At 37.2% G+C, this 20,000-nt stretch overlaps 1 protein-coding gene across 1 annotated transcript in view; it reads right to left on the reverse strand.

Moving 5' to 3' along the window:
- Positions 1–19,436, reverse strand: part of MOV10 (Mov10 RISC complex RNA helicase) — a 34,754-nt gene extending 15,318 nt beyond the window's left edge. The window contains exons 1-8 of the mRNA XM_039337386.1: positions 19,174–19,436; positions 13,517–13,613; positions 12,116–12,246; positions 9,988–10,214; positions 8,429–8,669; positions 4,027–4,152; positions 1,695–1,857; positions 20–174 (exon numbers count right to left, since the gene is read on the reverse strand). Of these exons, the coding sequence (XP_039193320.1) occupies positions 20–174; positions 1,695–1,857; positions 4,027–4,152; positions 8,429–8,669; positions 9,988–10,214; positions 12,116–12,246; positions 13,517–13,613; positions 19,174–19,307 (1,274 nt within the window). The 5' untranslated portion in view covers positions 19,308–19,436. The remainder of the gene's footprint in view (positions 1–19; positions 175–1,694; positions 1,858–4,026; positions 4,153–8,428; positions 8,670–9,987; positions 10,215–12,115; positions 12,247–13,516; positions 13,614–19,173) is intronic.
- Between the last annotated feature and the right edge of the window lie 564 nt (positions 19,437–20,000).

Below are 20,000 nucleotides of genomic sequence, written 5' to 3' on the forward strand. Positions count from 1 at the left end.
CTGAAGCTGAAGTACTCACTTTTCAGAAAACCCCAGCTTGACTTGGTCCCACTCCACAGCATGGACATAACCTTTATAGAATGGACCTTGGTATTTTGGTTGCCCTTCAACCAAGTTCACAAACAGATGGTCACCTCTCAACACAGAAGGCCGGTTCTCTGCCACACCAGGTGCCTGGAACAAAGAATCAGACCAATTTGAAGTACAAACTTTTTAATCCTCCTGCCTGAGTAAGGAAGCTCTTGAATAACAAATCAAATGTCTTGTTACAGACAGACAATTGCTTTTGCTGGAGCAAATGAATTTAAATCATATGTATTTGCTTTCTTTATTCACTGTGACATTTGGGTGCATTGGGCAGGGAATATTCCTAACCTTCTCTTTCATCACAATTCATGCACAATTTTGAATTTAGAAGTTATAACATATTACGAGTGACAGTTTAAATATGCCTAGTGTTTCCCCTTGATTTCTTATTTTTTTTGCTGTATTTTTTTTCTCCTAGAGTTTCAGCATTCTCTTCCCTCTCTCATTCTTTCCTTTCTCCTTATTCTCATCTACATGACTTAAACTTAATTTTCAACAGCTAGTAAGTACAAACAATACTCCATGTGCAATCTGATATTAGTTATCTGTACAATTGTACAGCTAAAGTTATCTGTACAATTTAGTATTGCAATTATCATGCTTCACCCAGACTAATTCACTCATAATGCTTGCAGCCATTTTAAAGATCTAGCTTGAATAAGATACTTTTAGCACAGATACTAAAAAGCCCTTAATACTGAAGAAAAACAACTATTGAACTAAAAACAACAACTCTAAGACTCAAGCCCTGGGCTTAAATTTTTTTGCCCTTATGCTGTAATGGAACATCACTGGTTTCTTAGAGTAAGAAGCTGATGAATGAGTGCACTGTTATTTTAACAGAGCAGTTTGGTCTCAGGTCCTTTGCTTTTGACCTTGATCACTTTAGATTTCACATTTCCATGATGTTTGCTTTGAGCTCCAATTGAAGAATCTTTTTATCCATATGAAATACTTTAACTTGTATGTACCGATCCTTGGGGGATGAAAAGGTGAATGTAAATTGTTTGAAAAGTGCTAGCAGTAGGATGTGGAGAAGGCAAGGAGGGGGAGGGAGGGAGGGAGAGAGAGAGAGAGAGAGAGAGAGAAATTGTGGGAGGCTTTTTGAAACAAGCAGCTTTGATTTTTATTTTGTGGGAGACTGATCCTGTATTTTCTCTATTTTTTATTGTTTTTGATGTTCCTATTCTTTTCTTCCTAAACTCACCCATAATTGTATAAGTATAATCCATTCGCCCTGAACCACTCTATTTCTACCATATGATGTCTTTCTGCAAATCAGGAGCAACTAAGAATGGCAAGCAAAGGAACTGAGGTTGAGCATCTATGCCAGTGGCTCTCAACGTTTGTGTGACGGCGACCCCGTCACACAAACGTTCTGCGCATGCACAGCGCGCATGCGTGGCACCGCCCCCATGCGTGGCACACATGCGCGGCGGCGCCCCCTGAGGGGAGAAAATGGCGGATCGCCTTCTTTGGCGACCCCCGAAAAATGGTCAATCGATCTCAAATGGGGTCGCGACCCATAGGTTGAGAACCGCTGATCTATGCTCTACTGCATTCACAGAATAAGGATTTCTTCTAGACTCAAGGTATAAGTCACTCACCTTCAGAACAAGAAGTTTCTTATTGTATTTGTCTCTAACCATGCTAACATTCTGCATATCATATCGATGGATGTCCACCTCCATTTGGATCTCTTCCAAGTAAAGAAGCAGACAAAACTTCTCAGAATAATTGTCAAATTGCAAGGGGGCTTCCAGACTGCTCCTGTTTGGAAGTATATGGTAGCATTCTATCAAATTTGGAAGTATATGGTAGCATTCTATCAAATTAAATCTGCGCACCCCTACCGGAATCACTTTTCTTTTCATCAGAGATGGGAGGGTTTATTATAATATTTGGGGGGGGGGGAGAGAGAGAAAACCACAACATATATCTGCCTTAAAATATTCCCTATTTTATTTGGATGATCCTGGATAATTGCTGCTCCTTTCTGCACATGAATGCAGACAAGTGAGCTATCTGAACTTCATAATATTTGAAGAAAAATAAAATATGGTACTAGCAAAAGACAAACCAATGCTGGTATTTAAAAAGAGCTGGTAGCTAGCTTCCAATGATTCTGAGCAGTTGACAAGTAAACATCAAAAACAATAAAACAGTACACAATGAACAAGAATAAAAGATGACATAAACTGGGCAGTAACAAAAGTGGACCCCCACTACCCAATAGCTTCTTGCTATTCCAAGAGATAGTAAAAGGACTGCCATTCAAAGAGGGTCAGTCTGAACACACACAGCTATCTTTGAGGCTGCTCAGCTACTAGTTTCTAAGTTATTTAAAATCTCTTGTTGAGCAATGCTAATCCTTCTAAACTTCTCAACATTTGAAATATCTAAAACACCCAGAGGTGTATACAAATATTAGCAACAATAAAATCAAAATGAAGAGATGAATATCTATTACAGGACTTGCTTCTACAAGGTGGTATACAAACACACAGGGATTTTTTGGATAAGAAATCTTCTTCCACATTTGGAATTTTAAAGCAAGCTCTAGGTGCTTCACCATATGGCTGTTCAAACTCTGCAAAACATTCTGAGATTGAATCGTGAACCCAATCTAAACTCAGAACAGCCGCTGTTCTGACCTTACTGGAAGTGCTTTGAATAAGAAACAGGGTTGAGAACAGGAGCATTGTGAGTTTATAACACTTCCAGTGAAGTGTTATAAATTGTGTGTTTCAAAAATTCTACCTGTTGCTGTATTTCTAGTGTTTCCCATGAAAAGAAGAGGGGCATCCTTGTCCACAAAAAAGCTGCTGTGATTAATGTATCCAAATATGAATGGATGTGTTTGTTCCTCCGCACATTACCTCCTCTCTCTCACCTAGTTCATTTTCATTTTTTTTTTAAAAAAAAACTGAAGGACCTGTTGCCAAGCACAGTATCATTTGCAGCTCCTCCCATTTTTATTTTCTAAAAATATCTTGATTTGCAGTATGATGACTTTTTCATTTCCATAAGAGTTGGAAGGCACTTCAGAGGTAATGTAGCCCAAACCCCTGCAGGTTTGCGCAGGTTCTGCTAAAGCATTTCAGCCAGGTGGTTATCCAGTCTCTGAAGATTTCCGGCATTAACCTTTTTATCAGCTGCATCACACTGGTGGCTTACATTCAACTACATTCATATCCATATTCCTTTTACCTTCCTACCATAAAGCCAGACTGTTCCCACTCTTCATTTTTTTTACCACCAGAAGCAGGAATTAAATTTCTCTCTGGTAAATTTTACTTTTCTGTTTCAGCCCAATATTCAAGCCTAACTATAACTTTTTCATTTTATCATCACACCACATAGCATAGACAAAGGTGTCTGTCTTCACAGACACATGTTGCTCTCGAGTGCCATATTAGCTATCCCTAAGCCAGTCTAAACCAGGAAACACAAGAAAAAATGATATTTAAGAACAAATGTTTATGAAGTCACACATTCATTCCAACACAAGTCTTCTCTTACCAATCCTATTATATGCAATCAGAATTGGTGGTGGAGCGGGGCTGATATATCACAATTAATCTTGGTGGTCATTAAGCAGAAAGAGAAAAATTCATGACTTTTTTTTTTTTACATTTATATACCCCATATTTCCTCTGGGAGTTCAAGCCAACAAGTATAAACATTTTCCCTTATTGTAGTCTCAAAACATGAACAACCCTGTGAAAAACAAGGTCTGAATTATAGCAACTGGGCTAAACTCACCACGAATTCATGGTCAAACAAGGTTTCTGTCTAGCATTTGCTAGTTATAATTGCATACTTTAATTATTGCATCAATATGCTGTAGTAACATGATGGGTAGATCTCTCTTCCTTTAGACAAAGAGGTGGGTGGAAAGTGAAGAGAAGGACAATTTCTTACTTAATAGGAACTTACTGTAGATGGGCAATCTTGTCACTGGTGCCATCGCCACCTTCATTCAAGCTTACAATCAAATCCTTCAGATTGCTTGGGTATGGGTACTGAGCCAAAGGTTTCTGCTCCAATTCAATGGACAAAGTGCTAAAAACATAAGACAAGCACCAAGTTGCATGGTTTAAGATGTTAATCAGAGATATTCATAACAAGGAAAACAATTTCCAGCTGTTTTCCAATAGACTCGTGGGTTCCTCTTTCTATTATAGTAATGGATATCAATGGACTATGTTTTTACAGCTAAGTTTTTACAGCTCAGTTTTTACAACATGTCCTAAACTGTGTCCCTAAATTTTGATGACAAAAATATGAAAAAAACATGGATATTTTATCCTTTTCTTCATCTTCAAACTACCTCCCCCAAATAGGGGGGAAATCTTTGTGCCCTCTGCTGATGTTACTGAATCTTTGCCATTCCCCCATGTCTTTGGACATTGGAGATAAAAAAAAATAAAAGTTAAAAGTGGTTTCCTCTTCAAACATTGTTCATCCTTACCTAAAAATTCAATAAGGGCCATCCCAGATTATCAGAATGTACCATTAGAAGGAAAATGTGTGACTTCCGGTTTGATGTCGTGGCAGGGAGAAGGAGTCCTGTCTTTCACGTTCGGTTTTGCCCCGCTGGGGACCCTGGAAAGGGTCAAAAGTCGTCCCGTAGAGACAACAAGCAAGGAGGGAACTCTTGTTTGATTGCAGGACAATGGCAGCCCTTCTGTTTGATCTGAGAAAGCCCTCCTAACCAGCAGGGGAAAGACTGGCTACATTAATGTAGCCGGTCAGAAGCTGCTGACAGCCAAAGCAAATAAGCACCAACGAGCAAACTATCAGCAACATGGATGAAACTGGGTGAGACCTTATCCTCTCTTTATGACTCTAAGACATCTTCCTGAAAAAATTAACCCAAAGCACCATCCCGATGAGAGAGGGAAGGGGAACTTTTTCCTCATTCCCTCAGGAAAAGAGAAACTTGGGGGGAAAAGAGAAAACTACACGATTAATTTGGAACTAATATATTTACATGGCATCGAAATGTGGGGACTAAAAGTACTTTTTGAGACTTCTTTAAAAAAAAGAGAGAGATTTGAAAAGCCTCTAAGTTTGGATTTAAAAAACTGAAAAAGGCGCCAATGACATCTAGTGATGAACTATGGCACTATAATTTGTTATGCCTAAAGGAAACTTGGCTTGGGGCCCAGATTTAGATAAGGCTATTGCTGTTCTTGGAAGCTTTCACTTTTCAGACTGCAGCTGGGAAAGAGGAAAACATCTGAGCTGCTTATCGGTGTGGCAGAGACACTGAACTACTTTGAAATCAGCCTGCTTGAACTACGAATATAAATATTCACTGACTTTCAGAGCTATATTGTGGAACTATTTCCCTGCAAGAGAAACACACATCACTACCTGAGACGATGGAATATTTTGGATTACAAATCTTTGATTAAAGAACAATTGTTATTATAAAGACCACCTACAAAAAATGAAATGGATGTCCCATATTCAGCTTTAAATGGTAAAAACCCATCTCTAACACCTGTCCCCAAAGACTTCAGTTTGTTGTATCACCAAGAAAATATGGCTGAAGACCAGAAAAAGTTTTTTGTCACACTGAAATCAATACAAGAGACTATTGCTTTAGCCGATGATGAAACTAGAAATAATACAAAGGAGATAAAAGAACAATTTTCTAATCTAAACTTACAAACCCAGAATATGACTATAAAGAAAGAACTAGCAACACAGAAAATAGAAGGAAAACTAGAGCAACCAGATCCCAAGATGGAGGACCTAAAGGAAGGAACCAGTTGACAGATTCAGACAACTGAAGAACTAGAGGATAGAGCGATAATATCAGAAATGTAAAAGACATTTTATCAATCAAGAATTCAGAATACATTTGAGGAAAAGGAAGAAGAACTGACTGAATGGAAGATAAAGCTGTTAGGAGAATTGTGGGGAATTGGAGAAGGAGGTAGGGGGTTTAATGAATATCAATGGGTTCGTTCTTCCAAAAATATTGTAAACAAATGGTCTTTCTTATTCCAAACAACATACACAAAAGAGAGGAAAAATTACTTGATGATTTAAATGCACTGACTTGGAAAGTTAGTTGGCAAGGAAGAAAGCTAGAGTAAGACTGAAGAAAATAGAGGTTTTGATCCACTAGAAGGGATATTATATTATTAATTAGATGTTTGAATATGGTAGAGAACATATAATTACTAGAAATAGAAGTATTACTATAACTAGAAAGATAAGATTTGTAATTAAAATATTAGACTTAGGTATGAGAAGGGAAACAGGATAACAATGTTATAAAGTTTGAATAAGGGAAGCTTTTGGTTACCCAAATATTACTCATTTGGAAATTATAAACAACAGAGACATTTTGAATACTGATGGAAAAAAAAAGCGAAAACAGGATACTGATTGAATACATGGATATTAAGTGCAAATGCAATTAAGCTATGTTTTAGTTAGAAAAGTTATCTAAAACTGACATTACTGATGAGAAAAATGTAACGAAGATGTTTATATTTAGTTGTATATTTACTAATAACAATAAGAATTGTATTTGCCTAGTGAGGGAAAACAGGTACTACCGGAAGAAGAGAGGAAACATTTGATGGTGTAATATTGGATCTAGACTGCAGAAGTTAAAACATACCACTGAATTACTAATGGACCCAGACAACACGTTGTTTATTAAGTATTTGATTGTAAAACTAGAAAATTAATAAAATATTTACCAAAAAAAAAAGAAAATGTGAGAAATAGTCACATCCCCACTGTGGAAAATGAAAATATTGGCTATTGTTCTTCTATGCAAGGTTGAGGCCCAGGTGAACTAAATCAGGCCTCATGGGAAAAGTATTGAACCAAAGTCTGTGCTATGCTTAATTTTGCAGTTTGAAATTGTACTTTATTTTACTTATGATTTTGCTAAGCTTCTTGCTTTAAATATATTTAGAAAACAAGGACTGGAAAAATAAGAAATAGGGAACTGAAAGTAGCTGATGGATGCAGGTTCCAATGTACACGAGTATGTGGAAAGATGTTCAGCAGAAAGTGTAAGATTGCTGACCATCTGTCTACAGTCCTAGGACGGGAAAAGGGTATAAAAAATTGGGACTGGACCTGATTGATTTGCCATTGGCCAATAGCTGCCCTTATTGGAACTGCTATGTCATTGGACTTCATTGCAATGGGTTTTTAACATAAGTGATGTTTATGTGTGTGTTCCAAATTATTGCTGAAATAAACCTCTGAATCTTAAAGTAAGAAGTATTGCTTTGTGTTGCTGTTTCTTGTTTTTTTCATTGGGTTTTTCCACGACACCACTTCAGATATTAATTCCATCAATATCCAGTATTAATTTGCACATATGAGTTACATATAAGAATTACCATAATACAAATGGGAAAATATTGGTCTCTTTAAGTGAAAATAAATTATTATAATTGTATCCTTGCTATTTTAATTTATAAAATTTTGATTAACTATTTAATATAATTAAATAGTTTACACTGCATACAAATTAACCTTGGCTGCAAGATAGGACTAAAAAAGCAATCAATGCGTAACTTTTGAAAAAAAAAATCATTTGATATATTTTCATACACTGCAGAATATTTTCCTGCTGTTACGTTAGTACACACTAGATATCCTTAGCCAGTTCCTGTGTAGCTGGGATATCAATAAGCAATTTCAAGTAAGGCTTAGAAGAATAAAAATGAAAAAAATTAAAACTCTCAAAGTTTCATAAATATAACAAACAGTAATTAATAGTTTTGGCTGCATCCCGTTTAGCTCCACTCTTTATGACATGACTTTCGGGTCCAGTCTTTATCTCAAAATTTATTTAGCACTGATAGAGTGCTAAATGATATAGAAAATTAAAATGGTATGGCTAGTCCTAGTATGGCTAATGAAACCATGGTTGATAGAATGCAGTATTGCCAGCTAACTTTGCCCACTGCCAGGAGTTTGATCCTGAAGGGGCTCAAAGTTGACTCAGCCTTCCATTCTTCCAAGGTCAGCAAAATGAGGACCCATATTGTTGGGGGCAATATGCTTATACTTTAAACTGTTCAGAGAGTGCTGTAAAGTACTATGCATCAATATATAAGTCTAAGTGCTATTGGTAGTCCATGTAGCCAACTGCATCAATTGGAAAAGACACAGAAAAAAGAAAATCCCAAAACAAAGGATTAGAAAATCGATGAGCAAAACATAGTTATATGGCAAGAGGGAAAAAAATTCAGAAAAAGGAGTTGGAGAAAAAATATGATACTGAGACAATATGTCCAGGAAAAACAGAGGAAGAGTAAAGGGAGAAAATTAACAGAAAATCCTCACGTACTTGTTTGGTCGAAAGCCATCTTCTATAGATCTGAACTGTGGTTTGTGTAGTTTGACTTGGTAAGGCTGATAAGGTTCTGAGGGACCAAGTTGTTGTGCTAACTTAGAATTGGCAACAGCCTGCACAAAACGTCCAATGCTGAATTTCCCAGTCTGTTCACTGGTGAAATCAAACTCCATGGTAACTTCGAAGAAGCCATAGTCCGGTACCAGACACATGATTGGGATTGCATGAACTGATCCTAAAGACAAGGAAACCTCTTTTCATTTACAAAACATCAACGAAGAGGGCTCTTTTCTAACAATAGATTTGAAATTAAGAACATGGAATTTCCAGTAAATACAATATATATTCTCTAAAGTTTGCAGCAAATCTTTTTATATTTATCTCATTAATGATAAAGATGCTTTCTTTCTAGTATTGTATCTTCCCAAACTTACATTATATCCCAGAATAAAAAAGCTTTTAGTTTCAGGGGGAATAAGAAATTAAGCAAATCCCAGTTTCCAGATGTGCTTCAAAAACCTAACAAATTGGAAAATAAGTACTTAATTCTTATGGACCTTGACCTGTAGAAACTTTGATAAATTTCATATGCAGTTATTTAGAAGTCTACAATGACATTATTCAGTTCTGCTACACAGCTATTAGCATGTCTCTAATTCAATCTCCCATTACTTTCAACAGATAGTAATGATAGTAACTAATCTCTACATTAGTTCTCTAGTCCTCATGGATTTCTTTCTGATGGTTCATGAATTATAGATGCACGATGTCATACACAATAGTAGACATATTGCTGGGTAGTGTGGTTCAGATTAAGCTAAAATATGAGATTTTATTTACTATTCTCAATCCAGGTAAAACACCATTTCCTTCCAGGCATTTGTATATAATTTGCTTTTTAATCAATGGTACCCAAATCTAATATACTGCTGAAAGTAAGCCACAGCTTCAAGTGTATGCAAGTTGGTTAGAGAAAATGATTCCACGTTTACATATTATCTATAGCCAATGCTTGGAAACAATTTAGATTACCATTAACTGGGACTTTCCTCTGGAAAAAACATTAATGATAAATCCATTTAAATCCACCTTCAATCTTAGATGAATGTCTGATACTACATTACTTCAATTTAGGACCCATTCATGTGTACACATTCAACATTTTCTTCATGTCTCAAGATCAGTATAAATTTCTAGTTAAGAAAGACTTGGGTATGGATGCTTTCTATCTTGTTTTGTTTTGTTTTGCACCAGATCTGTTAATTTTTATGGGAAAATATTTGGAGAAAAAATATACACTAGTTGGTTAGCCCTGCATTAATGGTAGGCCTTACCCTTGGACAATTATCAAGGCACAAATCTGAGCATCTTTCGCATGTATTCCTAAGCATTTTGAGTTAGGTTTTAAAGGCTCATGCTGCAGAAGGAGACTTCTGGCAGTATTTATTTTTTGCAAATGCTTAAATTGTTCTGTAATGGTTTTACAATAGGTGATCCATGCCAACTCTTTTAAGGGCTCTAGCAAGGTTTCAACAAATGTAAACATGTATTACCTGGTGGCAGTTTCACAGGCAAAGATTGTTTAGATACTACAAAGGTGAATTCACAACGTTTCCTCAGTTTGTAGCTTTCCAGCATAATTTCATTTTTTCCATAGTTCTTCACCTCAATTTTAATAGTCACACACTGGTCTGGAGAAATGTTGACTCGGATTTTACCATATGGTCCATCATACTCTGAAATAATTTTCACATCATTCTTACTGGCCACAAATTTTGATCTGCAATAAAGAGACTGAGGAATCAGATTTCCTGCAACTTCTAATACCATGTGCACGCATTCAGGATTCTGTTTAATTGCTCCATGGTAAAGGTTTTACATTTTCAGAAGATATGAATAATACCAAAATAGCTACTCTAGAACAGAAAATAAAAATATTAAGAAAATTAAATTTCAGGATTATTTTTTTAAGGAAAAAATCTAACTGTCATCATCTTCAAGGTGGAATGGTATCAGCAAGATGACAGTGATAGGAGCTGTTATATAACAAATTGAGACTAGGAGATGGGGAAAGCTATAATTTAAAGTAGGGGTGTCAAACTGCCGGCCTGCGAGCTGGACGCGTCACGTGGAAGCCGCGCCCACTCCATTGCCGGCAATGGCAAAACCGGCCCGATACGTTGTGTGACGTCACGTGACGTTGCGAGTTTGACATGCCTGATTTAAAGGGACATATAAACATGTGACTTAGAAAGAATAAATGGACTCGTTTATTCAGGTTTGGATAAAAGTGGGTACTCCCATAAGGATGGAAGAACTCCAAATACACACTCAAGCAAGTATATATAGGTTTCTTAGTTTCACTTGGTTACATAAGCAGGAAACACAGCTCATCGTAGATAAGGAAAGAAGTTACAAAAATTGTTTACACATCTATTGGCAATGGACAAAAACAGTCAATCAATTCCAACTTCCAATTCTGTGAAGTTGGAATGGATTGACCTTTCCTCCCCCCCCCCCCCGCAACTTCTTTTGTTTCCTTGCACTAGGCGGCAGATCGCAAAGGAGAAACAGGATGGGGCTGGAAGTCAGGTAAGGAAAGAAATGCAATTCCTGGGGGAAGCGAGGGCATCTGGGCGGTGGTGTGGCAAGTTCTCCAGCTCCAAGGGGAAGGGGCAGCCAGCATGGCTGCTGATGGTAGGACACCCACCAACTTCACCACTCTCCCTCCCCGAGCCTCCAACACTCCACCTGCTGCTTTGCTTGGCCTGGCCACCGACCAGCATGGCTGCTCCGGGGCCACAGGGGCTGGCCTGGCACCAGAAGGGCACACGGAGTAAAAGGGATGTCAGCTGTAGCACAGGTATATGATATCTCAGGACAAATCGAATTGTACACAAAGACTTTCTCTGTGATAGAAAAATCAACAAAGAATGCTTACTTCTGTAACTTCATAGCATCCACACAAAACAGGTTGAATCTGCTTTTCTGTACTAAGTTGCATGTCCCCTATAAAACATCTATAAGTATAAGATAGGGTGGACCAGAACAATTGATGGCTCATTGTGAAAATTTCCATGATTCTTTTAGATAAAATTGAATAAATCCATTATCATCAGAAACAAATTGGAAAAAAAAATGGGAACCCTGCTTATGATTATACGAATACAGGGTAGATTTCCATAAATATCTAGTACAGGTTCCAAGAAAGGATATCACATAGATGCAAAATTCACACGTATGGTGTACAAAGATCATGATGACCAATCAAACTCTCCAATTAAAAATAGTTTTTTAAAAAAATATATGGAAGATACATACATGAATATATGTTCCTCCCAAAGCAGAAGTGCAGTGAGGCTCAAAATATTGGGCATTTAATGAGCAGTACGATTTGGGATGTAATTAGCATCTTGGCCTTTAAAAATGTAAAGAAAAATATCCAGACAAAATAAAATTCTGTTATTTTCTCTGCTTAATAGGGTTTTTTTTTCTGGCATTTACAAGAGTTGGAGCATTCTTTACTTAAATAAATCTTAGAATTCAAAACTTCTGAAAATAATACCAAGGCTTAAACTTTTCATTTACAACATAGGACAAAACATTCTGAGAATACATAAAAAATTAAGTCTCCTTAAGTTTTGCTCCCATAGTTACACCATCCAATTTTGCATTACATACCTGCGTTTAACACGTGCTCCAGGGGGAAGTGGATTATTACATGTGTTTTTATCTTGGGTAGAGTCGTCTTCAGCTCCAGCATCAGCTTTTGGTTTCCAATACTGATCAATAAGCTTTCGTTTCTTCTTCCCCTATAGAGAAGCAAAAAAGAAATAAAAAAATGGTTTCCAGCAAATTGTAGCTTATTGGAAAAATATACACAGAAAGTAGTTCACTACTAATCTGAAACAAATAATAACACTCATCAAATTCAAAGGGAAGTTTATTATGTAAATTTTACCATTTAGAAATATTTTCAATAAAAAACTGGTTCTTAATCTATACAATAATTTTAATAGTTTTGGTATGGTCTCTGGTTTAAAAACAAATAAATCAATTCTAAAACTGCTAAAACAGGGCTAGTCCAGACTCTATGCCATGAAATTGTCCAAGATGAACCCCACCAGGTGAATCCTACCACTTTTTTTTTTTTGACATCCCAGAATCATTATTTCAGTAGTACTGAGATTAATACTACAGGCAGTCCTCAAATTATGATAGCAATTGGGATTATAATTGTGAGTCCCTAAATGATGTGGTCATAAAGCATGCTGTCGTATGAATGTGTTGCTTAGTGACAACAGTTATGATTGCCATTGTTAAGTGAAGACCATGCAGGTTGTTAAATGAGGACCATAAGTGACTCTGACTTCTTATCAGTTTCCCCAATGACTTTGCTTATGGGAAGCTGGAAGGGAATCAGAATGGGACAAGTCACGGCAGCCAACTCGCCACAGTCAACTCTACATGTCAACTTGCTGCAGGACAACTCGCTTCAGGATAATTCAACAATTCAATTATTTAAAATAATTAAAACTTTTTTTAAATTCACATTTAATTGTGACCTTCCTTTGGTATCCTTTCTTTAATGATTCTAATTCCACTATTTCTTCAATATTAATGTAATTCTTGTCCTGTGACAAGGTTGGCCATGGTGAGTTGACCATAACACGTTGGCTACCGTGAATTGTTGTAGACCCACAGGAAATGTCAGAAATTGTGATCAAATGACCAGGGCTCCCTGTGTTGTGATCCTAAACTGAGCACCTGGATCACAATCATGAAACCATGAGGATGCTGCAAGCAAGAATTAGAAGGATGGTCATAAGTCCCCCTCATTCACTGCTGTTGCAAGTTTGAACAGTCGCTGAAGGAGTGGTTGTAACTACCTATAATTACCACCGGTATAAATAAATTGCAAAAAGACTATAAATCAACAAGCTAGTTTTGTTTCTTTCCATGATGATCTTATATCTAAAGATCCTTATTTTAATGCCTTGGAATCCATAAGGATCCATTAAGCCCAGTTGTTCAACATCAACTATCAAAAAATGATGCAGAAAGTCAAATGAACCTTCTTACCTGAAAAATATTCACGTAATCACCATAGATAAAAGCACGGTTTGACATCCTCAGCACATAGAGCACACTGGAAAAGTTGGGTCTTTTTATATTATCTCTGTCAGACAATAGAATATAACTTTTATTCAACTACTAAACCTGTGCATTAGTTGACTACTCACACATACACAAATCCCTTCTCACACTTATGTGTTCTGGGTACTCCTCAATCTCGGATCCTTTACTGCTAAGAGAAAGATCAGAAGCCATTTCTTAAGCTAAAGAGTCCATTTCGGACATGTGATGTGACACCCAGAAAAATACGCCATACTCCATTTAATCCTCCAGGGAAAGATTGAAGGCAAACGAGGTCCAGGCAGAAGAAGAACATCGTGGCTTCAAAATCTAAGGGACTGGTTTGGACAAAACTCAGCAGCACTTTTTCATGCAGCTGCTGATAAAAACAGGATGGCCAACATGATCGCCAATGTCTGATAACGGATGTGGCACAACAGGAAGAAGAAACAGTCCACAATACTAAAAATACAATACAGAAATATAACTGAACAAACAGGCAATTCTATTTTTTTGCTCCTGCCAACTATATACCCAACCAATCACAGAACAAAGTATCAGAAAAATAAATGAGAGATGAAGGCCATTTAGAATATAAAAGAATATAAAGCTGTATTTCCTTTAGGGCTAGCACACTGCCTACAAATAAAATAAATTTAAGAGGCTCAAAGACTTAGTGCAGGGGTAGGTAACCTTGGCTCTTTTATGACTCGTGGACTTCAACTCCCAGAATTGCAAGTTAAAACTCAACATAGTTTTTTTTCCAAAGTTATCATGTGTATCTATATGTGTGCGTATGTGTGTGTAGTTCAATCAATCAGAATAAAGTTGGAAGGGATATTGGAGGTCTTCTAGTCCAACCCCCTGCTCAAGTAGGAGACCCTATACCAGGGGTCTTCAAACGTGGGCCTTTTATGACTAGTGGACTTCAACTCCCAGAATTCCTCAGCCAGGCTGAGGAATTCTGGGAGTTGAAGTCCACAAGTCATAAAAGGGTCAAGTTTGAAGACCCCTGCCCTATACCATTTCAGACAAGTGGCTGTCCACTCTTTTCTTAAAGACCTCCAGTGATGGAAGCACCCACATCTTCTGCAGGCAAGCTGTTCCACTGGTTAATTATTCTCACTGTTAGAGAGTTTCTCTTTAATTCCAGGTTGCTTTTCTCCTTGATTAGTTTCCATCCATTGTTTCTTGTCTTGCTTTTTGGTGCTTTGGAAAATAAGTTGTTCCCCTCATCTTTGTGGCAGCCCCTCAAATACTGGAATACTGCTGTCATGTCACCCCTAATCCTTATTTTCTCTAGACTAGTCATACCCAATTCCTGCAACCATTCTTCATATCTTTTAGTTTTCAGACCCTTTTTTGGTTACATACAAACAAATTTAAAGGATATATACACGCATTTCATATAGCCCTTCAATTTATTATGTGATACTGCAAATATTAGCTGGTACAAAAAGTTAATCCTGATTTACATAAGGAATATGGATCAATATGAAGAATATTGTTCAATAAACATTGGTTGGAATAAATAATGGAGGCAAAGCTTTTTCCATTTTTTTTCTAAAATCAAACTTTGGATAGACAAGTTCAAAAGTAAATGGAAGCAGTAAAACACTTAAATTTAATTATGTTATAACTGAGTCACTTTGTCAAGGAGATGGCCAGCATAGAAATTTAACAAATAATAACTGCTATTAGTATTATACTACATTTAACATCACAATTCAATGGCAAACTTTTAGAGGGATGTAGCCAAGGATACTAGAGGCTTAGGTAACCTTGATATTGCTTGATATTTATTAGTACTGTAAAAGGAAAACTATATAAATTCAACTAGAATGCTTAAATTCTAGCAACAAATATTTTCTATTTAATTGTGAAGCCAATTTCCCTGACATATTGTAATCTGTCATTGTCTTTGGGATATCAAATACTCCACATACTCATAAGCATTGAGCCGAGGTGGCGCAGCAGTTAGAGTGCAGTACTGCAGGCCACTTTAGCTGACTGCGTTCAGCAGGTCAGCGGTTCAAATCTCACTGGCTCAAGGTTGACTCAGCCTTCCATCCTTCCAGGGTAGGTAAAATGAGGACCCAGATTGTTGGGGGCAATGTAAATATATATACATTGCTTACTGGTGTACACCGCTTAGAAGAGTGCTTGCACTTAAAGCGGTATATAAGTCTCATAAATAAATAAATAAAATCCAAGGATCAGCAGTAACAGCTTAGAGGGAGAGGGCCAAGGTTCGAAGTATACCTGGTAATAACAAGAATACATCACTGTGATAAATATTGCAAAATGACTGTATATATCTGCACAAGCACACAAACAGTTTTGAGCAGCTCAATTCTCTTGGATATGTTCTAGTTCCCTTTTTTTTAGAGGGGTTTTGTTATTATTCTTGGCAATCTCAGGATTTTGCAAAATTAAGTTTCAAACCATTCTTTCTGCCATGGCACAAACAAAAAGCTATGTTCTGGGTTTATAGAACTGAGGAAGGGCAAGCACATTTTTCTAACAGGAAGGAAAGTATTAGCCTCCTTCTTTCAAATGTGGCTCCAATAAGAATCTCCCACCTTATTTTTTCAAAAATAAAACAACCGCCCAGGTATGTTCTTTTTTATAAATGCATTTAACATGAGACAGAAACCTGGATTACTAAATTACAAAACCCAAAGGAATATGTTTACAATTTGACTTTCTTTTTGCAGTATCTCATATTTAACTGTAGTTTAAATTTCAGTTTCAGTGTTTTATTTGACCTATTATAAAAAAAATCACATATCCAATTAAAATTTAATTTGCTACATAAATGTCAAACTTCTATAGTAGCCAAAAATATTTGAACTGATAAAGTTCAGTGTAGAAAATTCAATACTTTCCCACTTCAGGATCATAAACCTAGCTTTCCAATCTTAGAAATGCACAAATTTCTTAGGTATACATATTTTGCTTTCTATTCTCCTGAAGTGGATTTTATACTGCAAATGACTCATTGGCTGTACTGTATTTGTTTTCTATTTATTAACCTCTGTTTGTATAGTTTACAGAGAGGTAAGTTACTAGACCTGTTATTGACATTGCAAATATAATAAATTTAAAGTTGTGTTCATGATTATCAAGCCCTGTTTGTAACAAAAGGTTTAAGATTTTAAAATCATGTTTTTTTAAAAAAAATGCCCATGATGTTACTATTAACGAACTCAGTAAATATTCATTAATGGCTCTAAATCAACTGCTGTTTTAGACTGTAAGAGATTGTTTTGTGGTTAAGAGTATCGCTAGCTAGACGCAAACAACTGGAAAATGAGAGACATCCTTGTTGGCTTATCAAACAGATTCTTAGCCCATTATATAACACAACCTGGGGAAAAGAAATTCAGAAGCTTCAAGAATACCTTCTTAATAAATTCAGCAATAAAGGACTAGAGTACTGTATTCCTATACTGATTTTTAAGATTTTGAATTCTGACCACTAATTCCTGACTTTAAATTTCATTAATGAAAGGCCTTATGAATCTTGCTTCCTTGATTATGATCTGCAGTTAAGGAGCTTCATACACAACCTATTTTGTTTAGCAGTAGATGAGAGTGCACTTGTTGCATAGCTGTAAAAAAAATCTAACACCAAGTCCAAATCAAGATGAAAAATATTTTGACAGCCTAGACCGGGGTAGGCAACCTTGGCTCTTTTATGACTCATGGACTTCAACTCCCAGAATTCCTGAGTCAGCTATGCTGGCTCAGGAATTCTGGGAGTTAAAGTCCATGAGTCATAAAAGAGCCAAGGTTGCGTACCCCTAGCCTAGACCATTTAGGCTAAAATTATCCAGAAAAAAATTAATAAATATAAATCTTGGGGGAGGTTTGAGATATGTCTCTGTGAATGGGCTTGGGCACACATATCTTCAATGAGTCTTGGCTTCTTGTGACTGCTTGCAGTAGCTTCTCTGGTGAGATTTTTGGAAATAGTTTGTTATTGAGAAACTAAAGGACTGACCCAAGATACAAAACATTAAAGGCATACCACAGAATAGGGGCGCTTACCTCAGCAATGCCATCACAAGCTGCCTAAAGGAAGCCTACAACTTACAGTCTTCTGATTTCTGATCAGCACCTTAACTCCTACAGCAAACAGGTTCCTACTTCATTAATGGAGTAAATAAACAAAATGGAGACTGCACCCTTCTTTATTTTTTTGGATGTGACTAAGATCAAACTCAGTTTCAAATCTTTGCTTTTTCCCTTTGGGAAAAAATGTGCAGAAAGTTGCAAAGACAGGTAGAAATCCAAGTGATGGTAATGAAATAAGTGGAGAGTTGGGGACTGGCTGGACAAGTAAGTGGCAGAATCTCTTCCTGTTACCAGTTCTCAAAAAAAAAAAAAAAAAAAATTCTCTACATTCCAGAATGGCAGGGAAAATTTAGTCCTCAGCTTCTTCAAGAGTCTTAAAATAATTGCTCTTGAAAAACTATTTGCAGTCTCTCATATGTTAACTAATTTTACAAATCACAGATTGTTTGATTGCCATTGTTTTTACTATCTTCATTCTTTGTGGAGAGATGATTTTTGAACTGGTTTAAGGAAGGCGCATAGATTTCTTTCCTTACAATAGAAATTCGAACGGGAAAACAAAGATTGAGAGCATGCTTTTAATTAGAGCCCCCATCAAACAAACAAATTGAAAGAGTACCAAGGCCTTCACTAAGCCTCCTCATGAAAGTTACTTAAGGTATGGAAATTACGTGTCGTTTATTCACTAACATCTTACGAAGATAAAAATAGGCGGATGGTCTCCCCTCAACAGCAGAACATATAGAACAGGAAGAGACATATTTCAAAGTAGGCCTAATTCTTTGGGAATAAGTTCCTTCTAAGGAATTGTCCAAATTTAATAATCTACTGTGCACAGAACCTTATACCTGTCTTTTTGTATCATCAAACCCATCTACTTTAATGGAAGTTAGTTAAGGATAAGTTGTATTGGATTGTTAAAAAACAAAACAAAAAAAAGCAGACAAAATGGCTGTAAGTCACCGAGAAGCAGAGGTTTACTAGCCAAGGATACCCAAAATGGCTTATCTAATGGCTAGTTCCAATAGAAACTTTCGAAAACCAGTTTATTCGTTTAAAACAATCTACCAAACACCGTTGGGCTTCGCAGTCTGGATTAATTCCACCCAGATCTTCTGCAAAGACAACACTTTCTTTAATTCTTCTTCCATACTATTTCCTCCCCAGATCTTCATTACTTTGCTCAAGAGGTTTCCTGCCTACCAAAAATGTTTTCCGGGCTAGCATTTAATACTGAATGGAAAGCTGTTAGCTCCCTATCTTCCTACAGCAATCGCGGTCTTCCGCCCCTCATCACCTCATTTCCAGACGGCGCCGAGCGCCCACCTGATGCAGCACCGGAATTAAGCGACGCCGAAAAAACGGAGCCGGCGCCCCATGAAGTTCATGCCTTCGAGCTTACTGTTAAGGAGAAATAAGTTTAAACTCCCCTTCAGAGGAAAACGGGACCCACTCCTACGAAAAAGCTAGTGGTCACATCACAGTGCTCTGCAGACCCATTTTTCAAGCATTCAACCACCTACCGATTCCGGAACTCCTGGTTGTACAGTGCTTTCAAGGCAACTTTGCTGTTCATTTGCTGGTTGCCAGAATCCTGCAGGAACCGTACAAATTGCTCTCCGACCTCCCTTCTCTCATTAAAGGTAATTTTGGGCATGGTGATCCGTTTCGCGGGAGCTGCTTCGCTTTCCCTCGCTTGCTTGTAAACGGAGGCGGCGGCGGGACCGCTTCCCTTCGCCTGGGGAAGTAAGTGCCCACTCAGAGCTCCTCCTCTTGAAAGCTAAAACTTGAAAGAGGAAGAAACGAAACTGAAAACGCACCGGTTCCTCTGCCAATCCCCCTCGTTTTCCCTGGAGCTCCTCTCTGTTGGCCCAGGAAAGAAGATACGGAAGCTGGAAAAGCACATTTTATCATCTGTTTTCGTTTTCGTTTGAAGTTTCTGAAAAGGAGGTGCTTTCCCCTAAATACGAAACATTATAAATGTCACACATAAAATGAAGCCTCATTATTACAGATATTTCCGGAATTATTTCATTAGACAAATCGAAACTGTGTCAATTGTTTTTTGATTATTTTTTTATTACACCGAGGAGGAGAGGATTCGGAATTTACGCCTTAGGCATCGAAATGATTATTTAACTAATTATTTTATATCCCACCCTTGTTTTTACAAATGACTCAAGGCATTTGTTACTGTAGGCAACACACCTTACTTATATTTTCCCCACAATCCCGTGAGGCGAATTGGGCTGAGAGTGACTGACCCAAAGTCACCCAGCTGGCTTTCATGGCTAAGGAGGCACTAGATTTAGTGTGTCTCAGATCGGTAGAAACTGGTCTTTATTGCATT

Source organism: Crotalus tigris, unplaced genomic scaffold (assembly GCF_016545835.1).
Source record: "Crotalus tigris isolate CLP2741 ecotype Arizona unplaced genomic scaffold, ASM1654583v1 scf7180000017677.1119895, whole genome shotgun sequence".
NCBI lineage: Eukaryota > Metazoa > Chordata > Lepidosauria > Squamata > Viperidae > Crotalus > Crotalus tigris.